Source organism: Thermobia domestica, chromosome 10, assembly GCF_964235325.1.
Source record: "Thermobia domestica chromosome 10, izTheDome1.hap1.1, whole genome shotgun sequence".
NCBI lineage: Eukaryota > Metazoa > Arthropoda > Insecta > Zygentoma > Lepismatidae > Thermobia > Thermobia domestica.
In genome coordinates this window covers 147,899,814-147,926,684 of record NC_137463.1, presented here as the reverse complement: position 1 = coordinate 147,926,684, position 26,871 = coordinate 147,899,814, and the positions used below count along the sequence as shown (strand labels likewise).

Genomic DNA, 26,871 nt, shown 5'->3' with positions numbered 1-26,871 from the left:
GATTGTTCGACACGTCTAAGAGCGTTCATCCACCGGTAGCACTAAAAATATGACCGCTTTATATGAAGCGCCATCGTACTTGAGGGGAGAACAAGGTTTCTGAAATTTCCTTTCCGCTGTTTCTGATGAAATTTTGTGAATCGCAATTCACCATTTGAATACATGTTTGACCCCAAACAAGGCAAGAGGAATTTCTCTTCATCGCGCTCATCATTTTCGTTATTGCTCTTGTTCTAAAGTTCTCAAGGCCTGAAGTTCCAGACAAATCGACAATCTTCATTGCTTTTGCTTTGCTTCCAACTTTGCTAGTTTAATCACAGTCAGTTAGTGTGGACTGCAGGCAAAACAAGGATTGAAGTTTCTTTAATTTCTTTTGATAGTTTATGAATTTTAATTGCCCGAGATGTTCTACCAACACCAGGCAGCATCCACAATTCCTGAAGCTGCTGAGATTCCCATGTATTTTTGTAGTGGTACAAAACATTTACCAACACACCTGTATCTGTACACGACATCTACATCTGGTGTTATTCCTGTTTCTGCAACATGGTTGATGTGACGCAACATTCGGTCGTTAGCTTCTTCATGTTCGGAATGAAGATTTTTCAATCTGACACAGATTTATTGCGGATCACTACACACTTGAATCTGTCACTAGTATGTGCACGACCAAGGTAGAGGTCTTGGTTTGTAAAGGTGTCCTCTTTCTCCAATATCCATGATATGAAAAACTCTTGGAATTTTACTTTATTGTCAGAAGAGGCTCAGTAACATTCCATCTGAACCGGAAGTGGTGTGAGTGGTGACGGAATATCATACTATACCGAACTTATTTTACTTCTTCACGTTCATTCTGAGCGATTCTTGTTTTCGCATAAATATCATAAACCACATACAGACGGTTCACTTGATACGAAATTGGCACCAAGATTCAGCAAACTCACCAAATGTCTTCAGCTTCAATCGTTTAATTGGAATCTTTCTTGTTTGCACCATAAAGTCCACAATAACACTATATAAACTATGTCACCGTGTGGCATCTGCGAACAACGTGAGTTGTAAGTTGCTTCTCTAGTTCACACATGAGGTCTGATTGTTCTGTTTTACTTAGTAACATTCCTTTTGTCATAGGAATGACGTCGGTGTGATCTTATACTTCAGTAACGTCTCAACACTGTAGCTTCTTGCTCTTGCAACGTCAATGACTTGTAATGTCTTTGAACTTCCCTCTTGAATATCCAGCCATTCAGTTTGGACTGCAGGTTTACGTAGAACACTTCGCTTAATTGGATCCATCAACTTTTTACTTTTGTCAGCAAAGCGTTCTTGGATAAAGTCTTTGTGAAGTCGTTTACCGTGTTTTATGCTGTTCAGGAGGGACGTTTGCTCATCACAGTCCATCACTTTGTTTGTGGCAATATTATATAATGTCGTGGTATGATCACCAGAAAAACTTGAAAAGGATTTTTTCTTGCTAGGATGGAATCAACAACACGTCTGAGACAGTCCTCATACCGAATAGTGTGGGGAGAGAAAATTTGTGGTGGAGGGAACACTCATCTTCATCATTCATGTCATAGAAAGTACGTGAAACCTGCCCTATAAGACTTTTTTCGTGTTTGAAGAGATCATACTGGGCCACAGCTTCCTTCCTGCGGGTGATATCACCAGTGTCCTTTCCTGCCTTGTTGTAGTTCTGCTCTAATCTTTGATCCATCGGCACACAACTAAATTTTCGAGTGGTATTTTTTACTATGAAGTAGACAGCTTTAAAAGAGTGGTACACATTAACAAGTATAGATAGTAAGCTTATACAGTCTTCTAGGAATACAGAAGCCCAACGAGAATAATTTGTCTTATCAAAAGCAAAGAAAAAAGAGGAACTGATCACGAAACAGCACTCACAAATATCTCCCATTTCGCTTCATGATGGGCACGTAGCAGGTCACGGATAATGGGATATAATACATGGACAAACTGACTCCAGAAGAGAAAAGTATGACTTTTCTGCTCTCCATCAACAACAAAAGCTTGAATATTTACTTTTAACTGGCCATAATGATCACATGCTTCTCATCATACCTTCAAGAACACATTCTTTGTCTTTCATCTGGCAGGATCTTTGTATTCTGTGCAGGTCACTGATACATTATCCATGTTTATTCACATCATACTTGCATGTGAAAGCTAACCAGCACAAACGTTCCATTGCCTCTGCCAGTATAGAAAGTCCCCTCATTCCCCTAGCAGTGAAAACCATTGAAAACGCTTTTGAAAGCTTGTTTCCAAAAAAACTTCTGTTGCTGTATGTGATCTGCTAAACTGTCTCACAGGCATTTTCCAACACACAAAACGACCTCCTTTATGAAATGAAATCCACCCAAACCGATGAAAATGTTGAAATGTATGTCTTTCGCAATCTGGTACACACCTTGATCACACCACAAGGATCCACTTTCCACCACTAAACAGTCTATAAAGTTTACCATACAAGTATATATTGTACCAAACTCTATTGCTGGATATGGAATGATTGAAGTGAATATGATCTGGGTAATAGATTGATTTTCATCTGTTATCATACTATTGAATGCACTCCACGAGGGTACTTGTTGAATGTCTTCGCTTACATCTGGAAAGTATCTATTTTGGAGATATCGAGAGAGGTACCAAAAAAGGTCTTGTTCCCTACATCGACTATCAGATTGACTTGTGTCTGGTCTTGTGGACGGAACAAACCTGAGAGGGACATATCCTATCTCTGGTAGCCTATTGCAAACAAGGTGTTCTTGGCATGGAAAGTATGGGATAAACTCCGATTGGAAGTGTCAATATCTCCATATTCAACAGACATTCTTTAATCACTAATTTTAAATGATTCTCCGGAGTCCATGTCCAGAATCACTTTGTCCTGGAATATTATCATGACAGTATCATGCGTCAAGCCTATTCCCAATGGGGTGTGCTCTTCGTAGTCAAAATTGTCCACAGTTGTTTCCTTGTATCTCAGGATTACTACTCACTATGTATACTTTCTAACACTACATATTTTTTCCAAATTAAAGTACTCTCTCTCTCTGCGCTTTTAACATGAAATTTTCCACATACATGTCTTTCCCGATTATACACATACTAACGTTTATAAGAAATATTGGGCGAATTCGTTATCAAATTATATTCCTACAACAACATATTTATAGACATGCGACAATAATTTTGGATGTGAGTGTACAATTTTTAACACTACATATTTTTACCAAATTAAAGTACTCTCTACTTCAACGCTAGACTTCTTAGGAAAACCCGATAAATTATGTCCTGGTCACCCACGCGTATAAGTAACACATTAATGAATGATTTTCTTCTCTGTACATCAACCATCTTAATCAAACTTTCTAGAAGTGTTGCAGATGTATTGTTACTTTCCCCCAAATTTTATGTTGTTTCTTGCTCTCACGGTTGTCAGCTTATAAGCGATCAAACTAGATAAAAGCGAATTTTTTGTGTAAATTTCCGGGAATTCCCCACCGTTACGCCTCACTCCTGCGACACACATGCATGTCATATACACCGTTTTAAAGCATGAATAATTGCAATTCGAACGAGGTATAACTCGTTTCTGGATCACAATTACAACCTATGCTAGAACTGTTTAATTAGTAACCTAACAGTTTTCTCAAAATGTCATTATCCATGTTCAAAATCCAATATGGCGGACAGAACGAGCACTCACCACACCATGTGACCCACTTTTTTTTTAAATGTCCCAACCATCCATCAATCGAATCTGAAGTCAAATCGAGGGGACCTTTCAGGCATACGAGACATGAGACCCCCATGGCTATAGAGAAAGATGACGGAACAGTTATCACTGATACAGATACAATCTGAAATAGATGGAGGGATTTCTTTGACGATTTCCTTAACATGCAGCCAAAAACTATTGTGCGTGGAGAAAAGGAAATATACACCGCAAAACCGTATATTCCAGAACCTAACCGAATAGAAGGAGAAATCGCTATAAAGAAATTAAAGAATCACAAATCTCCTTGTGAAGACGAAATTCCGGTTGAGTTAATTTTAGCTGGAGACAAAACATTTTGGAACTTGTGGAAAAAGATACAGGAACTCATTCTCCCTATCTGGAACAAGGAAGAATTGCCACAAAAATGTAAAGAATGAATCATTGTTTCAATTCACAAGAAAGGCGACGAAATTGACTAATAATTTTCGAGGCATTTCACTTGTGTCAACATCTTATAAAATCCTTTCAAAGATTCTATTAGCAAGATTGACACCATTGGAGATTATCTTTGCGGATTTAGACGAAATCGATCAACTATATACCAAATATTTACCATCCGCCAAATACTCGAAAAGAAGTGGGAATAGAATATCCCGGTACATCAACTATTGATTGATTTTAGAAAGGCTTACGACTCACTTAGGAGAGAAACATTGTACAACATTCTTACAGAATTTGGAATACCGGAAAACTAATTAGATAAATTAAGATATGTTTAAACACATCCGAAAGTAAACATCGGGTAGCAAAATTTTTATCCACGAGCTTTCAGATCGAGAATGGTCTGAAACAAGGAGATGCGTTGTCGCCATTATTATTCAACTTTGTCCTGGAAAACGCTGTAAGGAAAATCAAAGATAGCTAACCAGGGCCTAGAGTTGAATGGTATTCACCAGGTCATGGCGTATGCGCATGGACGAAATTTTAGTAACTCTTTAGAAGTACATATCCAGTATTTTGTATGTCCTGTTCAAGTCATGTTTGTTGTTATAAAGGTAACCAAGAAAGTTCTGTCGCATTTTGTTGAGGTCTGTGTTCCATTTGCCTTCACACCGTGAGTTGAATGCAAAAAGAGATAAGGCGAAGTTTAGTTGTCGATGTGGTTATATCCAACATACTACCTGGTTGTGGCAGTTCAGTTACACCATGAACTTGCGTAAGGACAGAGTAAATATGGGACCTCCACAGAGCGCCATAAGGGTGTGTATGCTGTACGGGTTGTACGAGTTCAAACTGGGTTGAAACGCCGCTGCACCAGGGCGGAAGATGTGGCAGGTCTTTGGTGAGGGTGTTGTGACTACGCGGACAGTGCAGCGGTGGTTTAACAAGTTTAAGGACGGTTGAGATACACTCAAAGACGCACAACGTACCGGAAGACAAACATATGTACAAAATGAAGATCCTCAGGTAGCATTTGAGGTGAACAGTGTCCAGATATGTGAGAAACTGGGAGTACAATTCAGTGAGAGTGGAGAAACCATTCGGCAGCGACTCCATCAACTTGGAAAGCACTACAAGTTGGCTCGATTTGTCCCACCTGATTTGACTCCGAGCCAGAAGGCAACACGAGCAGACTCCTGTGTTTCTTTGCTCTCTCGTTTGAGGAAAGAGAAATTTCTGGACAAGGTGTTGACATGTGGTTCTTGTGCGAAGCTCCACTCCACCGTCATCATTTGTTAGCATCCCATGAACTGGTTCCAAAACAGCCGAAATCAGCACTGCACCAGAGAAAGTTCCTCCTATTTGTTTGGTGGGCTCTTCGCGGCATCGTGCATCGGGAACTGATACCAGCTGGTAAGAGCATCAATGCAGCTGTACTGTAATCAGTTGAGCCGTGTTCAGGAAAAACTGAAAACTATGGAGCCAGCACTTCTGAATCGCAAAGGGTTCTGTTAAGCCTCACATGGCTAGAATGACCCGGGACACCATTCTACGCCTTGGATGGGTGACACTATTGCATCCGCCATACTTCCAGGACATTGCATCGTCCGATTATCACCTGTTTCATCGCTTGGACAATCAGCTTAGAGGACGCCAGTTCAAATCTGTAGTAGAGATGCAAAATGCACATAATACCTTCTGTGCTTCACGGCCCACCAAATTCTACCGCGATGGAATCCATGGCTTTCCAGAACGTTGGCTGAAGGCCGTCGATCCTGGTGGGGACTATTTTTGATCTTCAAGGTACGTCTCAGGTGACATAGCAAGCTTCGAAGGTGGTGGGTGAAAAAGCGACAGAATTTTTATGTTTACCTTTATACTTTCCTGCTATTACATTCAATCTGTTCACGTAATAATTAAAAAAGCTTATTTTTTCTTCACATAGAAATGTCTAAGGTTTACAGCTACTTTATTGCAGCACTCGAAAAACTGTTGCATGATGGAGTATTGAAATCCATTTAATAATGTGTAACTTCTGCTTAGAGTATCAGCACAATCCACTGTGTATGTATAAATCTATTCTACTCTCTTGACCTTGGTATGCATTCTTACATCATTTATTTTTTGTTTTCAGTCTTGTTGCTGGTATGCCACCACACATGCCAATGTATGTTTCCTGGATTGACTGTTGGTCTCACCTGTCAAACACTAATCAGTTGAAGAGAGGATCCAGCCTATTATGGAGATACTATTCTGGTCCACAGATTGTAGTCAATGGAAAAGCTGTAATAGTGTCTTGAGATAGTTTCCGTAATCCAGTGTCACTTAAAGTACTCATACTACAACTAATGTTAGCAATTTAAGTAGTGCTTTATTATTTATGAAGTCAAATTACATCGAGTTTTACACAATTTTTTACAACCTCTGTATAATTTAAATGACTCAAAGTGAACAGATCTTGTTCGTTTAGATCCTTGGTGTTTTCTTTTGTAAATTCTTTAATCACTTTTTATTTGGTTAGCAGCACAAAGCGAAAGTAGCTATTATGCATGTTAACGATGAAATTCTGTGGTATGTATGGAACTTAGAATTTATGAATATAACATACTTAAAGTTGAGTTTGGTGTAATGTGTTAGTAAATTTAATTGTAACACTAGCTAGATTAGAAATCATCTTTCGTATTTAGGGGAGAAGTAGCAGGAGTGGGACAGTTCTTAAGAAAACATTTTTTGCACACGTTTCAATAATGAAAGAAACACGGTTTTAAGTTTAGTTGATGGTCCGATACTCTGAGTAAATATAAAAAGAATTAACTGCGTTCTAAGTTGAACTACTATGAGGATATTGATTTTTTTTTCATACACTACCCGAATTGTCCCATTCCTGCCGACACCAGGGAGGAGTGGGACGATCAAGAGGTCTACTGGGACAGCCAGAAATGTAATTCAGAAATAACACATAGTAGAGAGAAAGACATTGTATTGTTATACTAAAAGTGATTAAACAACATTCTATACTAAACTAATCATGCTACTAAATATTTCAGTTTGACAATAAAAAAACAATAGTTCTGCCAATAAACGTAAACAGGCATCTAACCTCTTTCCTGTGGACAAAAGTTTTTTTTCTTTTTTTTAATCCCAAAAAAAAGTTACAGCAGAAAACTAGAATTGAAAAGAAAACAAAAGAAGCAAAACAAAGCAATACACCACATTACTGTAATCTAGTTCAACTTTTCAGGGACAACTTACAGCGAATATGAAAATTAGGAATTCAATATGAATTACAAACGACAAGAACAACCTCAGTTCTAGAGGTTACTGTTTAATGCATGTTATATGCAGAAAAGTTAAGGCCAAACGAATATGAAGACTGCATACGTGCTGTTCCCTTACTCATGACAGGAGAAGGTAATTTCAGTACGATATCTTGAAACTGAACAAAACTAATATCTTCCTGTTCAGGAAAAACAAACTTAAAACATCCGATTTTTTTTTTACGCATAAACTTCACTTCGCATCGATTGCTCTGAACATTTTTGACAATTCCTACATCGTGCACTACAGACTTTTTAGTACCGAATTTAACAAGTATAAAATCACTATTTTCAACATTGACATCACTGTTTTCCCAGTTTATTTCGTTTATGAAGAGCCCAACATCACTAACAGAACTACTAAAGAATACATCAATACCACTTTCCTCGAGAGAAAATACAATGTCTTCCATAGAGGACTCTGAGTCTGTATCAATCATTGTATTACTTGTTGGAAATGACTTCTTACACGGACATCTCTTTCGCTTTTGCTTTGCAAGGGCTTCTTCTTTAAGTTTAATCATTTCTGGAGTTGCGTTTAGTATTTTTGTTCGACCGCTTTTTCTTCCACGGTTGGTTTTATTACTAGGGTTAGTCTTCGGACAAGGACGAATATTATCAGGGGTTACCAACGTAGTGGAAGGTATTGCTGCGAAAAAACAGATGTAGTGGTTTGGATAGGTGACGTCGTACCGGAGCCTTGAGGAAGAAGCTCTGATGGGCCATCGTCCATATCCTGAGATGTACCAGCAACATTCTGTGTGGTAAGGTTCCCTGTTGAAACGGTGCTTTTCTGTTCAACATCCTGTGAGGGATTTGGACGGTCACTCACTGAAGATATCAGGTACTCGTCTTCTGTAAAAGGAACACTGTTGAGAGGGTAGATTCCAGTCTTTTTAAATCCAGATGTGATATTCTGTTGTGTCATAGCACAGGGGTATGCCAACCCTACAAGTTCAGCAATAGAATAAAGAGAAATAGTATTTCCTGGATTATTAACCAGCCAATCATTGCACACCCGATAGTGGGACTTCAGAGGTCCATAAACCGATACGTCCAATATTTGCAGTCTGTGACTGCAATGCGGGCAAATGTAAACATAACCACGCCATTTTGATAAGCCTTCTCTATCACAGTGATTTTTACGTTGCTTTCGTGGTTGTCAAGGACCAATAAGATTGGATTTTTTTTTCAACATTTTGAAATTTGGATAATGTAGGGTACCCACATTCTGAAAAATCAGGCAATGTCAGGGAAATGAAAACATGTCAAGGAAGTCCTTCATTTTGCGTAAAATGTCATGGAAAGTCAGGGAACGTAAATGTGCAAGTGTAATATTCTTTTTCTCAATCTAACATTGTTTCCTCTCCACCAATTCTACAGATTGACATGTAAAGAGGATCACAATGATACAGCATTCTCATGATGACAGTGATGCAGTGTTGCTATTTCGTGCTGAGGGAATGAGGTGTTGTGTGTGTGTGTGTGACAGAGTGCGGGATAATTGGTCTTGTAAAACCAGAAATCGAAATATGACTTGTCATCTTCGTGGACATCGGTGTTAAGATAATAAAAAAACTACTGAAAGAACCGAAAACAACAGATAAAGATAAACTAGCTTTCAGACTTGACTCTCGTAACTTTTTGCTGGGCACAATCAAGAAGATTGTGGAAAGGAGCACTCTGAAGTACAAGCTGATACGTGCTCTGTCAGCTTGGGACCTCAGGCTACTAAAGAACAATCCAGAACTTGCTCAGACTAGGATGAAACGCATCCTACAAACTCTGCATAAGCATAAGAAAATATCTGATTCCATAGCTGAGAAAGCAGTGTCAATATGTGTGTTTCTGTACTAAAATTCAGGGGTCTCATTATTTCAGGGAATACGAAGAGAAGATGGGCAACATCACGTTAGATGACTTCTTTGCAAAGGTAATGTCCAAGAAAAAATAATCTGATTTCTGGAATCTTGTGAAAGTGTTTAATTCCATCCCACGGCAATGTCTCAGTGGAGGGCGGGTTCTTAGTAAATAAGACACTTATTGTAGGAAACGAAATCGAAAATTCTCGGGTAGCACAGAGGCGGGTACATGATGCAGTTATGTACTGTGGTGGTCTAGAATCTGTTCCTGTTGATCGAAGAATGCTTCTCTCAGTTCGTTCAGCTCGGAAACGCTATGATGAATACCTTAACCAGAAACGGATCAAAAGTGCAGACGAAAGTAAAATCAAAGGTGAAAGAAAAAAAAGAAAAAAAAAAACTGCTGAAGTTAAGAAATTGGAAGGAAAAAGGAAACAAATACAATTATATTACAAACAAGAACAAGACGCTCTCATAGAACAAATTCAAGAACTGAAAGCAAAGCAAAATTGCTTTCAAAAATGTAAATATGAAATTAACATCTCTCAGATTTGGCAATATTAGAACCGATAGTAGGCCACGGTGGCTCAGCGGTAGAGCGTTCACCTTTGGTTCATGGGGTCCTTGGTTCGATTTCAGCTTGCCCCAGGTGAACTTTGTGGTGGACAAACACCGTGTACGTGAGCTCTCTCGGGGTTCTCCGGTTTCCTCCTACTTTCTTTATTTCACCACTTCATTCAGTTCTCATCATCGTCTCATTTAACCTAAACGGCATAACCGTGGAACGGAAAACTTAAAAGGTTTCATTTCAGTTCATTTTAGGAATGATAGTAATAGGTCTCAGGAAGAGTTGGCAATATATTCTTGACTGCATGTTAAACTGCTATTTTTTATTCTCAAGCAAAAAACAAAAAAGATCTCATTTTCAATGTCAAGGTGTGTGGTACTGTGTCATACAATTATTATTTATTTACATGATAATTTTTTTGTAAATAACAATTACTCATAATGGACATAAATATGTAAATAGTAATTAAAGGAGTGTGTTGGCTGGGTATGATGATGAAGGAGGCCGTTAAAAAAGTGTATGATAGAACTTACCCCATGTCTTCCCATTTATATTCAAGAATTTGTCAGCGAAAGCAAGAATTTATGTCAGGGAAAATCGATCTTCACTTTTTTGTGAGATCCCTGTAATGTCTTTTAAGCAATACCAAATAGCTCAGCAGTCATCCATCCAGTACCACTTGGTAATACCAAGCTACCAGATGGTGTTCCCTTCAGGAAGAAATCCTTACACCGTACTCTCGGATATATGAAAACTACATAAATGCTGTTCCCAATCGCATTCACGGTACATAGCACTGTCACTTGTTCACCACGTTCAGCCGAAGTTGTCTGTTCGACTTGTTTCTGTCCTCGTGAAACTATCACTCGCGTTGGCGTGTGTACGGTACTAAATCCACTTTGATCACAATTGTAAATACACTCAGGAGTGAACTTGTATTTCTCATATACTAACTTCAAATTGTTCAAAAAAAAGTCGTCCACGTTCTTTTTATTGAAGCTGGTACTTCTTGCTAAACTTGTTGATTCCGGTGATCGCAGTGATAACTGAGGGTGACGCTCCATAAAACCCTTAAACTAGTCATATCCCGCACTTTTGTGCACAGTCCAAGATTCCGGCATATTCTTCTTCAAGGCACTTGCATATTCGTATGCCGAAATTCGCACCTGCCTCGTTGTAAGCCCATAGTTCATCTTACTTGCGGTAAGCAGAAACTTTTTCAGTCTTAATTCTTACTGTTCTGAAAATATCTTCCCACAACTAAATTTCCTTGAAATATTACAACATCATTATTGAGGCTTCCTTGTACTATTTAATATGCCTAACAAGGGCTGATTTCGAAATGTGTTCTCTTGTTACCTTGTAACCATATAGCCTAACTCATCGAATGTTATTTAAGAAAAATTTAACTCTGTAAGTGAACCTCGTAAAAAAAAAAAAGCGCATTTTTAAGAATTTTTCTCTTAGCAAACAGACGAATATGCATATATGTTTGTGCGTCGCGTCTGCGACGGAAGTCTTGTTGGACCCTCTCGTTTCTTCAAATAAGGTGCTAAAATCCGGCCTAGAAAGCAAACCTCGTCTCCAAACATTCCCTTCGATAGGTTGTCATAGTTATTTTTAGCTCTGACATCAACAGGTTGCATTGCGAGCCCCTCTGCTTGGTAGAAGCACGGGGAGACGAAGAAAGAGCCAGCCAGTCAGCTATTGACGGGCAGACGAACAACAAGCCAATTTACGTTTAAATCTCAGTAGCCTATAGTTTTTAGTGTGTCTAACTTTGAGTGAAATTAATTATTGTCAGTTGTGCAATGAACATAGTAACCAATACTACGTATACAGTGCGTTACACTATATTAGTAACTAATATGCTATGATAATGAAAATGTTGCCTCAAAAAGAAAAATTGAAGTCTTAAACGTTTGTCATTGCAGCTTATAAAGTCGTCTTGACGGCAAGGAGATAGCTGCGCAATGGAGAAGCTTCAAGACCACCCGAAAGAAGATAAAATGGAAAGTGAGGAGATTCGTCCCTCCAACTTTAAGTGCATCCCCCTAGAACCACCAGAAATTATCTTTCTTCCTCATCAAAGTGGGTGAGAAGTGAATGTGCGAAATAATAAAAAACGCACGATGTAGTGACGTTCAACCGGTGGCTCGCGACTACCGCGTCTTCCGCGATTGTAATAAGAGTAATTGGGCCAAGTGTAAAATTGCATTATCATATTCAATTATTTAAATCGAAGTAATTTAATATGTGTTTGTGTAGTTTCAGTGTTGTTAGTTAAAGTGAAAAAGTGAAATTTCGCATATCGTTTATCAAAATAATTATGAACATATAAATTTGTGTTTTACAGTTTAAGAGAATTTAATCTACTTTTTCTTTCCAGCATAAATAATTACAACATAATAATTTTCGCATTATTAAATTGTATCGGCATTGAGAATACGATTAGACTCAGTCTTTATGTCAATTTCCCAGAATGTTCTGACCCGAACTCTGAACCGTACTGTCCAGTGGTTATATGATCGGCTTTGGTAAAATCTCCAAACCGCTATTAAAGCCTAAAGAGACGTTTAGGATATAGAGTTTCGAGTCCCGGACTATCATAAGCCCTCATAGGGAACTGCAGGACTCGAACCACATACAGTTATAGACGTCTTCCCGAACAGGGACGTACAAGGTTCGAACCCAGGACACTAATAAATACAGTCATAAATGTCGTTCCCTGTGACTCGAACGACATACAGTTATAACCTCTCGTATATTCTTTTGTCAATAACTATCTTTACGGCTTGCAGAATATCACTGTTTGCTGCTGTTTGTATGTTGTCTGGATTTATCTACTCTTGCGTGGCATTTTACTGAAACACAGAGGTGAAAAAGTATTAAATAAACACAGCGTTAAACAAGTAGAAATACAAATTATAATAAAACTACCTATTATTTTCATACTTGTGAGTAGGGAGGAATGGGACAGTGTCCCATTTCTCCCCATTTCATTATGTCCCAATCCTCCCTGTATAGTCATTTTTTACTACTGACATTATAGCGCCACGCACGCTGCTACTAGAATGATACAAAAATGCCGTAAATATACTTTCAGTATCTAACTTTCTACTCTTACATTAAATCCTCTATTACCTCTTCATACTGTCAAGTATTCTTATAATATACATCTCGCATAATAGTTACCTGTGATAAAGAAAACTGTGTTTTTGCTTCTATAACCTTGTGCACGTCCAGAACCTGGGAGTCATTTCACTGTGTGCAGGGCTCCCAGCTGTCCTATTTTCCTATTTTCAGGATTTGTGTGTATTTGTCCTATATTTTAATCTTGTCCTTTATTTCTTATATTTTTCAGTGATTGAATTATTTAAAATACAAGCAAAGGGCAGTTTTGAAATTGCTACATATTGCTGGTCTTGATTTAAATTGCTACATATTAGCAATATGCTAAATGTGCCTTAGCACTTTTTCTCTGAGGGATTAGTCACTAATCCTCACTATTATTTTTTTATTTGCTTTTTCCTATCCTCCCGTGTCCACTCCCCCCCCCCCCCCATATGCTTACTCTTCCTCAATGAAACGTAGCTGAGGAACCTTGCCATAATCCAGTTTCTTATAACGCAACCTGTGTTAGCATTTTCTTCCAGTAATGTGTGTAGCAGTATTGGCTAGGCGTTGAGGTGTGTTGGTATTCACCAACATATCCCAACGCCTTCCAATATGCAGGGTTCCCACGCGTCTTGGAAAACCTGGAAATAAAAGTGTGTCCTGGAAGAGTCATGGAAAGCAGAAAAATGGTGAAAATCCTGGAACTATCCTGGAAATTATTTATGAACTGGAAATGTCCTGTAATGTATGTTGTATAACAGTTGTTAAAAGTGTATATATAATTTGCAGAGCTATGATGAAGAAATGGTGTTGCATTATTTATTTCACACGGAAATACGTTGATCAAACAATTCAATGTGGAAATAGATTCAAAATATTTCATTACAGAGAAGTAAGTTATCAATCTCCTTTTTTTTCATTAGATAGATAATGTCACAATAAAGTAATGAAAAATAATGTCACAATAAAGTTCATTTGTAAATAAAGGAATTAGAAGGATAGTAGGAAAGCAGAGAAATAGTTAATATTTTTGCGTGCATTAATTGAATTTGCATATGGGTGATTCCACGAAAAAGGGAAATTTTCAGTTGGAAAATTTTTGTTCCGTTGATGGTCGCCTATTTCGATAAAAATATCACATGCACTTACTACTACTAAGTACATGTTAATTAGGTGTTCAGCAGAGCTGAATCGTTATTGGTGTAGTAAATAAAATATAATAAAATTTTCAGCACCCACGGAGTTGAGACCATATGCCACGGAGTTGAGATTAGTTAACACGGAGTTGAAAATTGCTGTGGAGTTGAGAAACGTGATACATCTGGGTGATAAGTTTTGGTTTGTAAGTGATTAAGATTATAATTTACATAAAAATTGGAATAATTTTCCAATAGTTTTTGTAAGTTAGAATTATTCTCCTTATGTTGAATAAAATTCTAACAAACTAGATGACACGTAATTTGTTATACAAAAATACTCCAGAAAATACTGCAAACATATGAAAATATATCTAATGAAGGTTCCAAAATTGAGTACATATATATATATATATATATATATATATGAATATGTGACGTAAATAAGAAAAAAAGAAATACACATATACTTATCGAATATTGAAAAATTATTGCGCTTTCAATATGTTGACTATCATATGGAGAGGACAAACTTTTCACATAAGCTTACGAAACAGATGAAGTAGTCACTAAACCTGTCTATTGTCTACTTCATTTGTTTTCTGAGCTTACGTAAACCGTCTGTCTTCTCTGTGTGATCAAGTAAACACGTCGAAAGTGCACTACTTTTTCAACATTTGGTAAGTGTATTTGTATATATGGTATATATACAAGGTGTTTCAAAACAATACACATCGTTTGGGAGCTGATTCCTGACACCAAGACGAAAAGGATAGACAACTGGGTGCACAAATGCTTCCTTTCGGAGTTATAGGCTGCCGAAAACATGAAAAAAAAAATGAACTTTAAAGGTCCATAGCTCCAAAACTATGAGACCTGCCGTAGTCGGATCACGACTTCACTTAGGAACTAATATGTGCACTATCCAAAAATATGATTCAGAATCCTGAGGTACTCACGAAGCAATTTTTTACAGGAAGTTTGGCTACGGGCGTATAATCTGAAGTACTCACCAACTACTTCTATAAAAGTTGTTGTGGAAGTACCGCAAGATTCTGAAACATGGATATTTGGATAGCGCACATACTAATTCCTAAGTGAAGTCTGACCCGACTACGGTAGGTCCCATAGTTTTATGCTATGGACCTTTAAAGTTCATTTTTTTCATGTTTTCGGCAGCCTATAACTGCGAAAGGAAGCATTTGTGCACCCAGATTGGTCTATACTTTTTATCTTATCTTGGTGTTAGGAATCACCTCCCAAACGTTGTCGCTATTGTTTTGAAACGCCCTTGATAATGCACACTAAATGACAGTGTAAGGCACTCATCATTTCTGTTTTCTTAGGATAATTTGATGTTCTTTGTTAAGTAGCCCTCATTTTCCACTCCAATGAAGGAAATGTCTTGAAGAAACAGGTAAGGACTGTTCTAGTCTACACAGAACGACAACTGCCAACGCTTTTTAAACGTCAGGTTTAGTAGGCCAGGAGAAATTCCTCCCGATCCGCGTCATAAAATTGACTGTCCGTATATTGCCCTCAGACTCTTCGACAATCCCTGAAAAGAAAACAATTAGTTGATCATAAGATTGAGACTTCAATAGGTTAAAAACAGATACCATCCATCTTGACTTGACTGAAGTTTTACCTCCGGCTACCTGACAGCCCCAAATCTGAACTTCCGCGAAACACTCCTTAAATGGGCTAGGACCCACCAGCTGGCCTTTGAGTGTGAATGACACGTGGTCAGCGTGTTGGCTCCTACGACCGTTGTGATGGTCTGCGCGATCAGGTTTCAGTACATCTCTACTCAAATGAGTTTTTCAATTGCCTCACTGTGCGAAGTAAACACCATTATTTTTTGAGCTTCCACCGGGAGACAAACCCAGAACCACGCACGAAAGGCGAGCATACTAGTCACTATACCATAAACGAGCTTTATTTCTATCAATATATTGAAAGAACAAATATTTAGAAGAGCATGAGCATAACAAACACTATAGGATTATCAACTCCGTGAACTTGTCTCAACACCGTGGATTCCTTAGATTTCAGATGGACATGGAGTTGAGAAAATCGAATATAATTTATCTTTACCCGCCCACTTCTTAACCAGTACATGTGAGTAATTGTGTACGAATTTTCTACGTTAAGGCGTAGGTTCCTCAAGGGAAAGAAGGTATATACCATACAAATACATTCAGTAATAAATACCATGGTGTTGAGTATCAATTAATATACGCTCCTGCTTTCCACACACAAAAATATTTTTCCTGTAGCTTTTAACACATGCACACAACTTTTTCTGTTCTTCAGTCAAACATGTCTGCCTTGTCTTCTTGTGGGTGTTGCCAATGTGGGCGACCATGCTATCTGTTGAGAGCAACGATATTTTTTTCTATTGCCATGGAGTTGAGACGAAATAGAGGTGACAGAAACGAAGCATAGTCAAGCTTTCGAAAATAATCGTTATAAAAGTTTACTCTCCACAAAACCGAAACATTCAAGTGTTCCCTTCCATTTAATTACCATTAAATGATGTTTGATTTGCGAATTCAGTTGTAATTTATTGATTAAAATCAGTCAACTGTAGTCTGTGACAGCCCACGGTGTTGAGAAATGGGGTAATAATTATTTTTTTTAAGTATGTTTCGTGTTATATTTGCAAACTGTTATACATGGCATACCTACTTTGTGACGGTTACTACCAAACAAAATAAAAATGAGATGATTCTTTCTAGTAGTAGTTTGAAGAAATGCCTGTGACAGAAAATTTCCCTTTTTCGTGGAATCACCCATATTCAAAATTATGTATGAATAACATGTACAAGGTGTTAAATGCCATGGTAATCCTATAAATAAGAGTTAACCATTTCGTTTTCTTCTGAGGTAGTGCGAATATGCTCTGAATTCTAACAATATTGGAGCCGCATTTTTTAGTGTTTTTGTGTAAGCCAAACTGTCCTATATTTTTTCAATGTTCAGCTGGATGTGTTTCAAGTGTTGCGAGCACATTTCCTGCTAGCAACCATTGTGACACCACACAACACAAATCACCAGAGAGATATTATCACTGTCTCATGCCTCACACTTTTCCGCTACATATTCTGAGATAACATTTTCTGTCTCTTTATAAACAGAACTACTAGTTAATTTACATTTTTGTATGCATAGGTTTTGAAAGTACCGGAAAAGATAACACGATCGTAAAAATCTTTTCGTAATAGTAAAGCCTGTTCAAAGCACAGTGAATGAACGTTTAACAAACCTCTTAGTTTGCGCCCAGTTACGTGTGCAAACAACTTCTTTGAACGATTTTTCCTGGATCTACGAACAATATTTCGGGATACAAACCAGAGCACAGACACCTGTAGTCATAATTCAACATGTCTGATAGTAGCTTCGGAGCCTTTGATACATATTAGCTCCCAAACTCTGTGCTCAAGAATTACTTTTTGTTCTCTTTTTTCCACTTTCTTTTTTTTTTAATACATATTGTTTTGCTTTATTTAGTATTACTTGTTTCTCTTTAATGAGAACAACGTGAACTTCATTCTATATTCTTCATCACAAGAAACACTTTTTAAAAAAATGCATATAGTATAATGTTTCTCTGGCTAGAACAGATTAAATGTATTTTCATTAGTTTCAGTGGGAAAACTAATTTCGATTTACGAAAGACTGAAGTATTGCTGAACACTGGGGTAATACCGACACCTCAATCCACTTTCAAGAATGCTCTTTAAAAATCAGTTGGTAGCGCCGCACAATTGTAGCGAACAGCTCGGTGACGGAGAGCGGATTGGCGATAATCACACACATACACACACACCACACACATATATATAATTGCTTTATCTGTGAGTCTGCATTCTGGCCAAGATAGGTTTACATCTATTAAAATCTAGATTGTTCCAGATCAGGCTACATTCTACACGGCCTATTTCAGCATTAGTTGTATGTAATTCAGAAACAATATATGTAATTCAGAAACAAATGTTTCTTTCCTGTAAGTGAATTTCTCAGAATGGAACAATGGAGCAGGAACTACGTATGTTAGTGACCGACAGTCAGTCACCGACACACAAAGAAACTGATAAGATTATAGTGCCACTTGCTGTTTTTGAAAGATGGGGACAGCCTCAGGGAAATCAATTGTACTGATTGAAAGCACCTGGAAGATTTTGTCGTAGATTTTGACATTCAATACATTCAGTGAGTGAACTACGAGTGCAGTGATACCGGTAGTCTATTTTACTTTGATTGGTGTTGTTTTTATGAAGATGGAGAACGGAAATACTTCATCGTTCGTACATTTGAAAAAAAATACTCTTTCTTAAAATCTGAAGATGATGGTGGACAGAAGTAAAGTGGTGTCCCGGCGGGAAATATTTATCAATAACAATGGTGTCATAATTAACGATATACACAAAGGGGTTAATATGAATAAACTGTGTTCTGATGAGCAGGCCTACTTTATTGATGTAATGTTGATGGAATGTAATATTAGAGTTCTTTTAGATCAGTTTCCGTATCCTAAAGTCCCGTTGATTATAGACTTTGGAACATCTAGCTTTAAAAAGCATGTATCGATTTCAGAGTTACTGGCAAGTTTTGATTCACCTCCTGTTCATATGTTCTCATTTTATTAGTTGTAGTGTAATGTTTCTAGTAATGTGTAATATAGTAGTAATCGCATGACTTGATGCAAATTTTTCCGCCCGCTGTAGCGTGGTGCCCGCCGCCGCCGCCAAAATTTTGCGCCCCCGGGCGCCCGGCGCCCATTTTTGGGGTTACGTGCCCCGCGGTTAATGACCTGGGGGTACATAGGACCACCCCTTTTAGATTTTGGCAGGGGTACCATGGCCCACCCCCTAAATTTTGGCAGGGGTACCTAGGACCATCCCCCTTAAATTTTGGAAATTGTCAAATCTAAAAATTTGGTGTGGTAGCCTAGGACCATAGTATGTACCTCTATCAGTATTGGGGGTCTACGTCGTTCCCTTTTATGGGTAAAAAATTGCCACAAAGTCAAATTTCGGGGATTTTTGACCTAATTTATCCCCTTTGATGAGCTGTTATTATCCTATTTGGTTATATGGGCGTATACAGGGGTCCATTACCTTTCATAAGATATGGGTACATTTGTGCACCCCTTTAAAAATTTGTGAGGGGTACCTTGGCCCACTCCTTAAATTTTGGAAATTGCCCAATTTAAACATTTGGTATAATAGTATAAGACCCTAATATATATTAGTATAAATTTGGGTGGTCCATCTCGTTCCCTTTCATGGGTACGAAATTGCCAAATTTTAGTACAACCACGTGTTTCGTTTTTGACCTAATTTATTCCCTTGGATGAGGTTCTATTACCTTATATGATTATATGGTCATGTATAGGGGTCCATTTCCTATCATAAGACATAGGTACATTGATGCACCCCGGGAGGGGTATCATAGCCAATCCCTTAAATTTTGGAAATTTTCCAATTTAAGCATTCGCTATCATAGTACATGATATGTATCATGATAAATTTGGGTGGTCCACCTTGTTCCCTTTCATGGGTAAAAAAAATTGCCAAAATATAAACATAAGCAATATGTTGTACCACGTGTTTGGTTTTTGGCCCAATTTATCTCGTTTGATGCGGTCTTATTACCGTATATGGTTATATGGTCATGTATATAGGTTCATTTCCTATCATAAGACATGGGTACATTGATGCACCCTTTAAAATTTGGGAGGGGTATCTTGGCTCATCCACTCAGTTTTAGAAATTGTTTAATATAAGCATTTGGTATCTTCGTACAGGTCTTCAATATGTACCACTATAAATTTGGAAGGTTCACATCGTTCCCTTTCATGGGTAAAGAACTACCAAAAATCAAATTTCGGAGGTTATTGACCCCTTTGATAAGTATTTAACACGTTATATGGTTTATTACCTTTATATGTTTATGTTCCTTTTTAAATTTGGGAATTATCAAATAACATAATTCGGTAAACGTTTTCTAGGATGTAGATGTTGATATTCCTCTTATGGCCAAATATTCAAAATTTAAAAATTATTGACCTATTTTTTTGATACGACTTTATTATTGAATAACTACAGGATTTATTACTTTTTTCATAAGACACAGGTGTATTTGTGTACCAATCTTAAATTTTGGGAGGGGTACATTTCTTATTGTCATATCAATAATTGGTAATTGTTCTTAAAATTGGATAGTATCTCATTCATTGGGTAAATCATTGTCAAATATGAGTATGATCACGTGATCAATTATTGACCTATGATGGGATTAGGAGTCCAGGGCAATGGTACATTTAAACTTTGTAGGATAATTTGAGAATTGTCAATTGAAATTGCGTGATTGGTTTTGATTATTACAGCCTATGGACCAAATATAAACGTAAGCAATACGATATACCACGTGATTGACCTTGATGAGGTAGTGTACAGGGATACATAGCTAACCTTTTGAACCTTATGACTCATAGTCTTAAGGGAATACATGCTACAACACTGGCAAAGTTATTGTTGATGCAATTTGATTGGTTGATCACTATCTTTCGTGCAATCTGATTGGTTGCTGCATCAGTTTTAAGTTTTTAACATTTAAAAAGTTTTTGAAAATTTTGTTTGAATTTTTTTTTGTTTGAAACTTTGGTTTGACATTTTTTTTGTTTGATATTTTTAGTTTGAAAATTTTTGTTTCGAAATTTTTGTTTGAAATTTTTTTTGAAATTTTTGTTTCAAAATTTTTTGTTTGAAACTTTGGTTTGAAATTTTTTCGTTTGATGTTTGGTTTGAAAAATTTGTTTCGAAAGTTTTGTTTAAAAAATTTTTGTTTGAAATTTTTTTCAAAATTTTTTGTTTAAAATTTTTTCGTTTGAAATTTTTTTTTTCGTTTCAAAACAAATTTTTTTCTTTGAAATTTTTAAAAAAAATGTTCGATTTTTCTGTTTGAACATTTTTGTTTCGAAATTTTTGTTTGGAAAATTTTGGTTTCAAATTTTTAAGTTTGTGCACTCATTAGTGAAGAACCGGAACTGCTTAGAACTAAAACCTCTGGCAACATTGTTTATCATGGTGCAATAGTACACGTCAGAACGTGATAATGCAACGTCATCAGTTTTGCATCATATAAATATCGTTCGAGTTAGTATTCATGATAACGTTATCATGGCTACTTGTCTGCAGTTTCTAAACACACGTGATGTGATGAAATCATTTACCAAGATTACTGATTTACAACAGAATGTACCTTATAGAATCTTAGCTAGCCAAAAAATCCCTACAAAGTTTGGATTAAGAATCGTAGTGAAGCTTGAAAATGATAAGTATATAATTTTACCAGCAAGATATTTACCCATGGAAGCATCAAAACAAGAAGAACTGCTGCGTTTCTTAAATACTGGATCTGTATCTTTATGTTACAAAGGATTCTTGGGTCGAAGTCATCAATTTGAATTTAGTACACAGCACATTCCTTTCCAATGACGTCAGCCGTAGTTCTATAAATCAGCAAGTACAGTGTCAGCCCATGAAATCATTTGAGCAAGTGCTTTTCAGGAGGAAAGATGTGCACTTCTAACGATAAAGAATTCATCTTCGCAAGCTATTATCCAATAAATATATTTCAAACAAAACACGTGATGATTGGTATCAGTGCTAGAACATTTGAACCAGTGATTCGATTGGGCAAAGCAGAACAATTTGGTGTACAACTGTGAAGAATAGCAAATATTATGTTCACGAATCAATCAAATGAATGATTATTTTCATGATGAGCTAAATGTGACCATAGTCAAATCATTAGGCTCAAATCATGAAGTGGTGCTGCGTACAGTCCTCGAAGAGAAGATGGTGCTGTTAGGTAAAAAGAGTACATTCCATGTCCCTCGCAGCATGGTGTATCTAACGCAAACGGAATGGAACAAATTCATCAGCGTATTCCAGTGTGTTAAGCATGCAGTGGAAGTGTGCAACAAAACAAGTATATTCCTGAAAAAGTACTATTTTGAAAAATGTGTCATGCATATTTTACAGCATGTAACTAGATGTTGTGATGGTTGTCAACATCGTTCGTGGGTGCATACCTGTATTGATAAACACTTTATTTGTGATCAAATGGACATTGAGTTTCCACCAATTGATATTCCAATAGACCTTAAAAGACTTCAACTGGAATTAAAATTATACGCTAAAGACAAACTAGTGCAAGAAGTTCAATATACATTGTATCGACAATATCCCGATCCTTTATCTAGTATGGATGTATGTGATTAACCAGTGCAGTGTAATAAAATGATCTATTTCAATGATTTGTGTTTATTTCATTTCAAGTACAACCCCATTTTCTGACGTGTACTATTGCACCATGATAAACAGTGTTGCCAGAGGTTTTAGTTCTAAACAGTTCCGGTTCCTTACTAATGAGTGCACACGCTTTTAAAAATGTCAAACCAAACTTTGAAACAAAAATTTCGAAAAATTTTCAAACAAAAAAAGTTCAAACGAGAAAATTTCAAATTTTCTTCTAAGCAGTTCCGGTTCTTCACTAATGAGTGCACAAACTTAAAAATTTGAAACCAAAATTTTCCAAACAAAAATTTCGAAACAAAAATGTTCAAACAAAAAATTTTAAACAGAAAAATCGAACAATTTTTTTAAACTTGTTTCAAAGAAAAAAATTTCAGTTTTGAAACGAAAAAAAATTAAAAATTTCAAACAAAATTTTGAAACAAAAAATTTCAAACAAAATTTTTTAAAACAAAACTCGAAACAAATTTTTCAAACTAAAAATTTCAAACCAAAGCTTAAAACAAAAAATTTTGAAAAAAATTTCAAACAAAAATTTTCAAACTAAAAATATCAAACGAAAAAAATGTCAAACCAAAGTTTCAAACAAAATTTTCAAAAACTTTTTAAATATTAAACAGAAACTTAAAACTGAATGCAGCAAAGATTTGAAAATCAGCAACCAATCAGATTGCACGAAAGATAGTGATCAACCAATCAAATTGCATCAACAATAACTTTGCCAGTGTTGTAGCATGTATTCCCTTAAGACCATGAGTCATAAGATTCAATAAGGTTAGCTATGTATCCCTGTACACTACCTCATCAAGGTCAATCACGTGGTATATCGTATTGCTTACGTTTATATTTGGTCCATAGGCTGTAATAATCAAAACCAATCACGCACTTTCAATTGACAATTCTCAAATTATCCTACAAAGTTTAAATGTACCAACGTCCTGGACTCCTAATCCAATCATAGGTTAATAACTGATCACGTGATCATACTCATATTTGACAATGATTTACCCAATGAATGAGATACTATCCAATTTTAAGAACAATTACCAATTATTGATATGACAATAAGAAATGTACCCCTCCCAAAATTTAAGATTGGTACACAAATACACCTGTGTCTTATGAAAAAAGTAATAAATCCTGTAGTTATTCAATAACAAAGCCGTATCAAAAAAATAGGTCAATAATTTTTAAATTTTGAATATTTGGCCATAAGAGGAATATCAACATCTACATCCTAGAAAACGTTTACCGAATTATGTTATTTGATAATTCCCAAATTTAAAAAGGAACATAAACATATAAAGGTAATAAACCATATAACGTGTTAAATACTTATCAAAGGGGTCAATAACCTCCGAAATTTGATTTTTGGTAGTTCTTTACCCATGAAAGGGAACGATGTGAACCTTCCAAATTTATAGTGGTACATATTGAAGACCTGTACGAAGATACCAAATGCTTATATTAAACAATTTCTAAAACTGAGTGGATGAGCCAAGATACCCCTCCCAAATTTTAAAGGGTGCATCAATGTACCCATGTCTTATGATAGGAAATGAACCTATATACATTACCATATAACCATATACGGTAATAAGACCGCATCAAATGGGATAAATTAGGCCAAAAACCAAACACGTGGTACAACATATTGCTTATGTTTATACTTTGGCAATTTTTTTACCCATGAAAGGGAACAAGGTGGACCACCCAAATTTATCATGATACATATCATGTACTATGATAGCGAATGCTTAAATTGGAAAATTTCCAAAATTTAAGGGATTGGCTATGGTACCCCTCCCGGGGTGCATCAATGTACCTATGTCTTTTGATAGGAAATGGACCCCTATACATGACCATATAATCATATAAGGTAATAGGACCTCATCCAAGGGAATAAATTAGGTCAAAAACGAAACACGTGGTTGTACTAAAATTTGGCAATTTCGTACCCATGAAAGGGAACGAGATGGACCACCCAAATTTATACTAATATATATTAGGGTCTTATACTATTATACCAAATGTTTAAACTGGGCAATTTCCAAAATTTAAGGGGTGGGCCAAGGCAGTAGTGCCCCCCCCTTTATGTCCATGACGCACCCCCCAATTGTCTATCCGTAGGTGTTCTCCCATGAAAAAAATATTCTTTTCGATTAATTTCGTGTACCTCCTCAAACATATTTATATAGATTTTTAACCCCCCCCAAATATTTCAATGACGCACTTTGCGTCATGCCCCCCTCTGTGGGCACCCCTGGGCCAAGGTACCCCTCCCAAATTTTTAAAGGGGTGCTCAAATGTACCTATGTCTTATGATAGTCAATAGACCCCCATTCATAACCATATAAGGTAATAGGACCTCATCCAAGAGGATAAATTGTGCCAAAAGACCAAACACGTGGTACAACGTATTGCTTACGTTTATATTTTGGCAATTTTGTGCCCCTATAAGGGAACGAGGTGGATCACCCAAATTTATCATAATACATATTAGGGTCCAGTACTATAATACCCAATGTTTAAATTGGGCAATTTCCAAAATTTAAGGGGTGGGCCAAGGTACCCCTCACAAATTTTTAAAAGGGTGCACAAATGTACCCATATCTTATGAAAGGTAATAGACCCCTGTATACGCCCATGTAACCATATAGGATAATAACACCTCATCAAAGGAGATAAATTAGGTCAAAAAACCCCGAAATTTGAATTTTTGGCAATTTTTTACCCATAAAAGGGAATGACATAGATCCCCAATACTGATAGAGGTACATACTATGGTCCTAGGCTACCACACCAAATTTTTAGATTTGACAATTTCCAAAATTTAAGGGGGATGGTCCTAGGTACCCCTGCCAAACTTTAGGGGGTGGGCCATGGTACCCCTGCCAAAATCTAAAAGGGGGTGGTCCTGTGTACCCCTAGGTCATTAACCGCGGGCCACGTAACCCCAAAAATGGGCGCCGGGCGCCCGGGGCGCTAAATTTTGGCGGCGGTGGTGGGCGCCACGCTCCAGGTGGCGGAAAAATTTGCCTCAAGTCATGCGATTACTACTTCTATATTATGTATTTTTAATTTAACATAACAATATTGTTATTATTATATAATTAGTTTAGCAGAATAATAATAAGTAACCATTTTTTTTTAACGCATAGGCATGGGCGCGAGTCAATCTAAAACCCGACTTGAATTCAAGTCGAGTTTCGAATCGAGTCAAAGGTGATTACCTCGAGTCGAGTTCCGAGCCGATTCACAGTTTTTGGCGTCGAGTTTCGAGTCGAGTCGAGTTTGATAAATGACTCGCTCGTCTTACCCGTTTTGAAATCATGGCCTGATTTCACTGGAAAGCGAAAGCCATGTGAAATGTAAGCTAAACAGTAGTATAGAATACTTTTAGTGTTGCCCACGAGAGGAGACACTGCTCCCAAGAGATGTTTTATAACAAGCTCAGCTCGGCTCAACTGAGCCAATGGCTCGAGCCGGCTCCCTTGGGGTGAACCATCGACTCGAGCTGGCTTGGTTGGGATGAACCATCTGCTGGGTTCGGGTAAACTGAGCCGAGGTCTCTAGCCGACTCGGTTGGGTGAGCTGTTGGCTGGGCTTACTTCTCGGTTCGGGTCGATAGTGAATGAGCTGTGAGCCGAGCTGTTCGAGTCGTTGACAATTCTAAACCCGGGTAGAGCTGTTTTAAAGATATTTGGCCAGTGCCCTGTAACTTTTAACAATGTTTACCTCGAGCCCGAATACTCAACGTAGACTCTCAACCCAAATTCAGAAGCTCGTGATCAATGTCCTTGACTGAGCCGGACTTCACGACTACCGAGGTTGGCAATCAACTAGTTTTTTAGTATTCAAATACAAACCGCCTATGTTTCATGTTTATACACAGTGTTATTATTATTATTATTCATTAGTAGCAATAGTAGTGGTATCATTAATAATAATTATATTCTCTATGTAAGATACTTGAAGAGAGTACTCGAAACTACACACCGGATTTGGCTCGATTCGACTAGAAACTCGACCCGAATTCGAGTCGAGTTGGAGGAAATTTTTCGAGCCGACCTCTCAGGTCGAGCTCAAAGATGTATGTTTCTAGTCGAATCGAGTTTCAAAGAAAACTCGCTCGAACTCGCTTGTGCTCATCCCTACGAGTAAAGCAGTATGGCATTTTAGTCAATGTTACATTATATGAAAATGTTAATATAACTGTCAAGTAAAGATTTGTTCTTTCATTTACGTAAAGCGATTCAGAACGTGCAATAATAATAATAATAATAATAATAATAATAATAATAATAATAATAATAATAATAATAAATAGTAATAATAATAATAATAATAATAATAGC

The 26,871-nt window shown here is 37.0% G+C and overlaps 1 protein-coding gene across 1 annotated transcript in view; it reads left to right on the top strand.

Annotated features, from left to right (window-relative positions):
- Positions 1-6,804, top strand: part of LOC145662762 (mitochondrial carrier homolog 2-like) — a 217,171-nt gene extending 210,367 nt beyond the window's left edge. Inside the window, exon 6 of the mRNA XM_081728633.1 lies at positions 6,321-6,804. Coding sequence (XP_081584759.1) covers positions 6,321-6,486 — 166 coding nt within the window. The 3' untranslated portion in view covers positions 6,487-6,804. The remainder of the gene's footprint in view (positions 1-6,320) is intronic.
- The last annotated feature ends 20,067 nt before the right edge of the window (positions 6,805-26,871 follow it).